The 8,572-nt window shown below is 42.4% G+C and overlaps 1 protein-coding gene across 6 annotated transcripts in view; it reads left to right on the top strand.

Annotated features, from left to right (window-relative positions):
• The window catches only part of WDR53 (WD repeat domain 53), a 29,705-nt gene that overhangs the window by 1,021 nt on the left and 20,112 nt on the right, over positions 1-8,572 (top strand). For 2 of the 6 annotated variants that reach the window (XM_036347928.1, XM_036347923.1), the window contains exon 1: positions 297-589. The exons of 1 other annotated variant lie outside the window; for it this stretch is intronic. Coding sequence is in view for 1 of the 5 variants with exons in the window: in XM_036347927.1 (XP_036203820.1) it covers positions 123-290 (168 nt within the window). In the remaining 4 variants the exon portion in view is untranslated. 3 more of the 6 variants (XM_036347927.1, XM_036347924.1, XM_036347926.1) reach the window with 3 other exon arrangements.

Genomic DNA, 8,572 nt, shown 5'->3' with positions numbered 1-8,572 from the left:
CGCCTCACTGAGGGCAGACGCGCCCGCGCTCAGGCGTCCCCCGCCCCTCCCCCGCGGTTCAGCGCGGGCGCCGGAGCCGCCCGACTCGCGAGGCCTCCCGGAGGCGCGCCCGCCGCCCCGCCATGCGGGTTGAGGGCACGAAGCAAGGGCGCACGCCCAGCTCGCTCGCGGTTCCTCTCGCCCCGGAAGTGACCGTTTGGCGGAGGCGCCTGGCGCCCTACGCGGCCCGGGATTGGGCGCCGGCGGGTGAGGTCATCACGAGGCGCCGCGAAGGGACGCGGAAAGAGCAGGTAGGAAGGCGTGCGGCGCCGGCGGGGCTGGAGCTGGCCTTGCGCGCGTTTTCCTTTCTGGGGCCTGGGGGTCCACGTTGGCTTTCCCGGGCCTCTCTGCCTGTTAGAGTTTTCTGTGCCCGCGAGGCCCGCGTCGCCGACTCCACCGTAACGCAGGGAGCCTCCCCGGCCGAACCAGCCACTCCCTCCTCCGGCGCCCCCGGCCGAGTTGGACCTTCGTCCCTTACCTTCGGCAGCCACTGCGATCCTTTCCTGGTTAGGTTCTCATCAGAACGTGTAACCCGGCTTGTGCTCGGAACGTAAGGCCGCCACTTTTGCACTTCCCTCTCCCAACGTTTGGGTAACTACGAAGGGCTACATTCTTTTGGTCAAAATGTGGCCTTTCCCAGGCGCCCCTACCAACTAAACGGTTGATTGATTGGTAGGAGGATTCAGGCAGAGGGTTCTTCTTTCATTAGACCTTCCGACGGGAGAAGGACTGGGAGACGTCATTGTAGAGGGGCTTCGTGGAAGGGAAAGAACTTAAGCGTTATTTGGCCATACTGTTTTCTTCGTTGAAAACTTTACAAAAGGTCTTCTGACAACTTTTAAATATTATTCAGTAAGAGAAAATAATAGCTATCACTCTACTAGGGTCCTTGATGCGGGTTTTTAAGTAATTCTCAAATAACTCTATGATGTCATAATTACGATAACAGGGTTCATACGTTTCTTTAGTAGTCGGTGCCACTGTCTTTATGTCGTAAGAAATCTTTCCTGAAACTCCCTTGCTGTGTATAATCCCTTTCTTGCCTGCCAGTAAAAATAAAGGGACTAGTTGCGTTCCCTTCTGTCCAGCTTTTCTTCTTCTTCTCCAACACTCGTAGTGACCCAGATTCTTTTCATTCTTGCTAGTGCCAGTGGCACAGCTCTTTAGTCATGTTGGCTGCTAACCAGCTTCTCCACATCAAGAGCAACTTTGGAAACCCCAAGCATGTGAAGAGAAGCTGACCTGTACTTACTGCAGTGATAATGACTATGTGGCAGCGTAGCCTCAGTCTTCGGGGCTTTACTCGTTTGTCAGCTCTCAACCATAGTACATCCGAGGAGGAAGACCAGCATTTCTCTGGGAAGACGCTTAGCTTCCTTTTAAATCTTCAAGGATACCCGGAATTGATACATCTGAGAAGGGGGCAAAGAACCAGGCCGAATAACAGTTTTAAAGGCACAGATACTTGGAAGGACAACTGGGGTGTATGGCAGTATGGCTGGAGCAGAGTGTTTAGAGTAGCGATCACTCAGTTATTAAAGATGTTGCCCTTTATCCTGTTTTTTTACAGTGTAGGTGAAGTTGAGCCTTTCAAGGCCCTGGTCAGGCGATTCTGATTCCTGCAAATCTTTCACTTGCTCATACCACTCACTGAGAACAGCGAGGTGTGGCGGAGCCTGTGCGCCCGCAGCCTGGCCAAGGAGGCTTTGCGCACGGACATCCTCTGCAACCTGCCCAGCTACAAGGCCAAGGTGAGGGAGCTCGGGGCCACGCCGCCGCCCCCAGCCCCACCTCAGTGCTTCTCATCTCAGCTTGAGTCGGCGCCTCGCTTCACTATCCCTCCCGCCTTCCAGGGCACCACACTCTGGATTCTAGTCCACTCAGTGAGATAACTTGTGTGTGGCAGAGTACCTCCCAGGTGGCCCAAGTAGAATTTCAAAATAGGAAAAGATTTTCTTGATCATGCCTCCTTTTCTTTATACAAATCTTTCACTTGCTCATCACCCTCCTGACCATGTCCCTTTCTTCATGTTTAGTATTCTCTCTGGTTGTTCAGAACTGCCAACTTTTGCACTCCACCCTTTCTAAAAATGCTCACAGAGTACCCCACCTTTCCCAACCCACTCTATGATCTCATTAGGTATTGGAAGGGATCTATTATCTAATTAAAGCAATTCACAATGGGATATGATTAGTTGTTGTGCTTGACCCTTTAGGCATCTGTGTATGAGAGGTTTGTTTACTTGAAACCTCAGTGTGGGGATAGTGTCACTTAACCTATTTCTGGTGGGCTTTCCAGTCCTCATAAGAGAATAACAAGAAACAGTAGCTTGACAACTTATTTCTGAAAGATTGTTTTGATTCAATGCAGATTTAATTACATTTTTTCCCACTGCCTTTTACTATAGCAGTTTCATTGTTTAAAACTTTTTGATGGTGGACTTTGGGTATGTTTCAAATAATAGCAAATTTTAATCTTGCAGACTAAGTAAAGTAATTTTGGGGACTCTGGTTGAGTTATGGATCAGTACTCTGCGTGATAAATGTTGATTGATTAAAATCAAAAACCTCCAGTGTATGAATTTCTGGGGCTTTCCCAACTCTTTTTAACATTCCCTGTATTAGGTCTCTCTTTTTGTCTTTCTAACTAGCTACGTAATCAGTAAATATTTCCATGTGATATAGAGATTATAAAAAACAAATTGAACTTTTTAAAATTCTTTATTGTTAAAAATATTACATAAGTCTCCTTTTTTCCCCCCATTGACCTCTTCCTGGCCACTCTCACCCCCTAGCACATGTCCTTGTCCCCCTACCATCTGTGTCCACTGGTTGTGCTCAGATGCATGCATACAAGTCCTTTGGTTGATCTCTTACCCCCTCACCTCCCCTGCCTTCCCTCTTAGGTTGGATGGTCTGTTCAATGGTTCTATGTCTCTGGCTCTATTTTTTCATCAGTTTATTTTGTTCATTATATTCCACAAATGAGGGAGATCGCATGATATTTATCTTTCTTCGACTGGCTTATTTTGTTTAGCATAATGCTCTCCAGGTCCATCCATGCTGCTGCAAATGGTAAAAGTTCCTTCTTTTTTTTATAGCAGTGTAGTATTCCATTGTGTAGATGTACCACAACTTTTTTATCCACTCATCTGCTAATGGGCACTTAGGCTGTTTCCAAATCTTAGCTATTGTAAATTGTGCTGATATGAACATAGGGTTGCATATATCCTTTCTGATTGGTGTTTCTGGTTTCTTGGGATATATTCCTAGAAGTGGGATTACTGGGTCAAATGGCAGTTCCATTTTTAGTTTTTTGAGGAAATGCCACACTGTTTTCCACAGTGGCTGCGCCAGTCTGCATTCCCACCAGCAGTACAAGAGGGTTCCTTTTTCTCCACATCCTCGCCACACTTGTCTTTTGTTGATTTGTTGATGATAGCCATTCTGACAGGTGTGAGGTGGTACCTCATTGTCGTTTTGATTTGCATCTCTTGGATGATTAGTGACTTTGAGCATGTTTTCATATGTCTCTTGGTTTTCTGAATGTCCTCTTTCGAAAAGTATCTATTTGGGTCCTTTGCCCATTTTTTGATTGGATTGTTTATCTTCCTTTTGTGAAGTTGTATGAGTTCCCTATAAATTTTGGAGATTAAACCCTTATCGGAGATAACATTGGCAAAAATGTTCTCCCATGCAGTGGGCTTTCTTGTTTTGTTGATGGTTTCTTTTGCTGTGCAGAAGCTTTTTATTTTGATGTAGTCCCATTTATGTATTTTCTCCTTAGTTTCCATTGTCATAGGAGCTGTACTGGTAAAGATATTGCTACAACATATGTCTGTTATTTTGCTGCCTATGGATTCTTCTGAGATTTTTATGTTTCCTGTCTTACGTTTAAGTCCTTTATCCATTTTGAGTTTATTTTTGTGTATGGTGTAAGTTGGTGGTCTAGTTTCATTTTTTTTTTTTTTTTTTGCCTGTATCTGTCCAATTTCCCCAACACCATTTATTGAAGAAACTGTCTTGACTCTACTGTATGCTCTTGCCTCCTTTGTCAAATATTAATTGAGCATAATGGCTTGGGTCGATTTCTGGGTTCTCTGTTCTGTTCCATTGGTCTATATGTTTGTTCTTGTGCCAGTACATACCAGGCAGTTTTGAGAACAGTGGCTTTGTAATATAGCTTGATATCTGGTTTTGTGATCCCTCCAACTTTGTTCTTCTTTCTCAGGATTGCTGTGGCTATCCGGGGTCTTTTTTTATTTTAGATGAATTTTTGGAGAGTTTGTTCTAGATCTGTGAAATATGCCATTGGTATTTTAATGGGGATTGCATTAAATCTATAGATTGTTTTGGGTAGTATGGACATTTTAATGAAGTTGATTCTATCAGTCCATGAATACAGTCTATTCTTCCATTTGTTTATGTCTTCCTCTATATCTTCTTTCAACATCCTGTAGTTTTCTGAGTACAGGTTTTTTACCTCCTTATTTAAGTTTATTCCTAAGTATCTTAATTCTTTTGTTGCAGTGGTAAATGGGATTGTTTTTTTAGTTTCTCTTTCTGTGAGTTCATTATTGGTGTATAAAAAGGCCATAGATTTCTGGGTGTTAATTTTGTATCCTGCTATGTTGCCGAATTCATTTATTAGGTCTAGTAGTTTTTTGATGGAGTCTTTGGGGCTTTCTATGTATATCATGTCATCTACGAATAAGGACATTTTACTTCTTTTCCAATTTGGATGCCTTTTATTTCTTCTTGTCTGATCGCTATGTCTAGCACTTCCAGTGCTATGTTGAACAGGAGTGATGAAAGTGGTCATCCCTGTCTTGTTCCTGTTCTTAGGAGAAATGGTTTTATTTTTTGCCCATTGAGTATGATGTTGTGTTGAGGTATGACCTCTCTATTCCCACTTTGCTGAGATTTTTTTTTATCAAGAAAGGGTGTCAGATTTTGTCAAATGCTTTTTCTGCATCAATTGATATGATTATGTGATTTTTCTCTCTCAATTTGTTTATGTGATTTATCATGTTTATTGATTTGCCGATATTGAACCAGCCTGGCATCCCCAGAATAATTCCCACTTGGTCATGGTGTATGATCTTTCTAATGTAATGCAGGTTCCAATTTGCTCGAATTTTGTTGAGGAAATTAGCATCTATGTTCATCAGGGATATTGGCCTGTAATTCTCTTTCTTTGTAGTGTCTTTATCTCATTTTGGGATTAGGGTAGTGGTGGCTTCATAGGAAGAGTTTGGAAGTGTGTCTTCCTCTTGAATTTTTTTTTTTAATATTTTTATGTTTTTATTGATTTCAGAGAAGAAAGAAGAGAGAGAGAGAGAGAGAGAGAGAGAGAGAGAGAGAGAGAGAGAGAGAGAAAGATCCATGATGAGAGAGAATTATGGATTGGCTGCCTTCTGCAAGTTCCCCACTGGGGATTGAGCCCACAACCTGGGCATGTGCCCTTGACTGGAACGGAACCTGGGACCTTTCGGATCGCAGGCCGATGCTCTATCCACTGAGCCAAACCGGCTAGGGCTTGAATTTTTTTGAATAGTCTGAGAAGGATAGGTTTTAGTTCTTCTTTGAATGTTTGGTAAACTCCCCTATGAAGCCATCTGGACCAGGGCTTTTGTTTGCTGGAAGTTTTTTTTATTAGTGTTTCAATTTCATCCATAGTTATTGATCTATTCAGGTTTTTTTATTCTTCCTGGTTGAGTTTTGGAAGCTTGTAATTTTCTAGGACTATGTACATTTCGTCTAGGTTGTCTGGTTAGTTGGAGTTACAGTTGTTAGTAGTATTTTTTTTTCCTTATAATCTTTTGTATGTCTGTGGAGTCAGTTTTTGCTTTACCTCTTTCATTTCTGATTTTGTTTATTTGGGTCCCCTCTCTTTGTTTCTTGGTGAGCCTGGCTAGAGGTTCATCAGTCTTGTTTATCCTTTCAACGAACCAGTTCTTGGTTTTATTGATCTTTTGTATTGGTGTGTTGTGGGTTTTTTGTTTGTTTGTTTATTTGTTTTTGGTCTCTGTCATTTATTTCTGCTCTGATCTTATTTCCTTCCTTCTGCTTACTCTGGGCTTTTCTTGTTGCTCTCTTTCTCATTCTTTAAGTTGTAGGGTTAGACAGTTTATTACCATTTTTTCCTGTCTTTTGAGGTAGGCCTGTAAAGCTATGAACTTTCCTCTCGGGACTGATTTCACTGTGTTCCATAGATTTTGGATTGTTGTGTTCTCAATGTCATTTGTTTCCAGGATGCTTTTTATTTCTTATTTAGTAAACCAATCTTTGTTTAGTAACATGCTGTTTAGCCTCCAAGTGTTTGATTTTTCCCCCGTTATTTTATTGTAGTTGATTTCTAATTTCATGCCATTTTGATCTGAGAAGATGCTTGATATGATTTCTACCTTCTTGAATTTGAAGAGACTTTGCCTGTGTCCTAATATATGGTGTATCTTTGAAAATGTCCCATGTGCACCCAAGAAGAATGTATATTCTGTAGCTTTGGGGTGAAATGTTCTGAAGATGTTGATTAGTTCCACCTGATCTAGTGAGTCATTTAGGATTGCTGTTTCTTTGCTGATTTTATGTTTAGAGTATTTATTCAGTGGTGTCAATGGGGTATTAAAGTCCCCTACCATGATTATATTGCTGTCGATCTTTACATTGATAGCTTCCAGAAGTTTTTTTATGTATTTGGGTGCTCCTGTATTGGGTGCATATGTTTACCAGAGTTATATTCTCTTGTTGAATTGCTTCCATTAGTATTATGAAGTGGCCCTCCTGTCTCAACATGGCCTTCACTTTGAGGTCTATTTTGTCAGATATAAGTATTGCTACCCCAGCTTTTTTATTTATTTATTTATTTCCATTTCCATTTCCATTTGCCTGAAAATTTTTTTCCATCCCTTTACTATCAGTCTTTATGAGTCTTGTTCTGAGGTGGGTCTCTTGTAGACAGCAAATATATGGGTCATGTTTTCTTATCCATTCAGCTATCTGTGTCTTTTGATTGGGACATTTAATCCACTTAAGTTTAAGGTTATTGGTAGGTACTTGTTTGTCACCATTTATTCTTTATGCCTATGTAACTTCTTCCCTTTCTATTTCTTCTTTTTATATCAGCCCCTTTAGCATTTCTTGCATTGCTGGAATTGGTGGTAATAAACTCCCTTAGCCCTTTTTTGTCCATGAAGCTCCTGATTTCACCTGGAATTTTGAATGGTAGCCTTACTAGGTATAATATTCTTGGATTCAGTCCCTTGCTTTGCATCACTTTGTATATTTCATTCCATTCCCTTCTGGCCAGATGTGTTTCTGTTGAGAAACCAGTTGATAGTCTAATGCAGTGATGGCGAACCTATGACACGTGTGTCACCTCTGACATGCGAACTAATTTTTTTGAGTTGATATTTCTTTGTTAAATGGCATTTAAATATCCTATCTAATAAAAGACAAAAAGGGTAATTGACCGTACCTTCACTATGCCTCCCATTGGCTAATCAGTGTGATATGCAAATTAACCGCCAACAAAGATGGTGGCTAATTTGTATACTGCAGGCAGGGCGGGACAGCACCATCCCGCCTGCCCTGCCGCCATCCGTGCCCACTATCTGCGATCCGGGGCGGTGGGCGTCCCGTGTGCGACCTGACCTGGGGCGGCGCCCCAACCCCCAGATCGGCCCTGCCGTGTGCACAACCTGGGGAGGCGGGGTAGGCACCGAGGAATTGGGCCTGCCATCTGCCACCCGGGGAGCGGACCTAAGCCAGCAGGTGATTATCTCCTGAGGGGTCCCAGACAGTGAGAAGGCACAAATGGGGCTGAGGGACACCCCCCCATACACACACACCAGTGCACAAATTTTTGTGCACCAGGCCTCTAGTATAAAATAAATATCAAAAATATAAGTCTTTGTTTTACTATGGTTGCAAATATCAAAAAATTTCTATATGTGACACGGCACCAAGAGTTAAGTTAGGGTTTTCCAAAATGTTGACACGCTGAGCTCAAAAGGTTCGCCATCACTGGTCTAATGGGAGATCCCTTGTAGGTAACTTTTTGTCTCTCTGGCAGCCTTTAAAATTCTTACTTTGTATTGATGCTTGCCAATTCAATTATGATGTGTCTTGTTGTCAGTCTTTTTTGGGTTCATCTTGTTTGGTTTACTGTGTGCTTCTTGGACGTGTGTGGCTTTTTTCTTCCCAACATCAGGGAAGTTTTCTGTCATTATTTCTTCAGAAAGGTTTTCTATTCCTTGCTCAGCTTCCTCTCCTTCTGACACCCCTATTATGTGGATGTTATTTCGTTTTGTATTGTCCCAAAGCTTCCTTAGGCTCTCCTCCTGCTTTTTAAGTTTTCTTTGCAGTTGCTGCTCTGCTTGGGTGGCTTAACTTGCTGTCTTCTAACTCCCTGATGAGGTCCTCAGCTTCTTTTAGTCCAGCAGTCGCCACTGGTGGTCCATGAGGTCCTAAATGTTGGCGACTGCTGTATCTAGTCTGCTTTTGAAACTTTCCATTGTGTTCTTTATTGCAT

This window comes from Myotis myotis, unplaced genomic scaffold, assembly GCF_014108235.1.
Source record: "Myotis myotis isolate mMyoMyo1 unplaced genomic scaffold, mMyoMyo1.p scaffold_m19_p_2, whole genome shotgun sequence".
NCBI classification, from domain to species: Eukaryota; Metazoa; Chordata; class Mammalia; order Chiroptera; family Vespertilionidae; genus Myotis; species Myotis myotis.
Note: the sequence above shows the minus strand (reverse complement) of the source record. Positions and strands in the feature narration are given on the sequence as shown.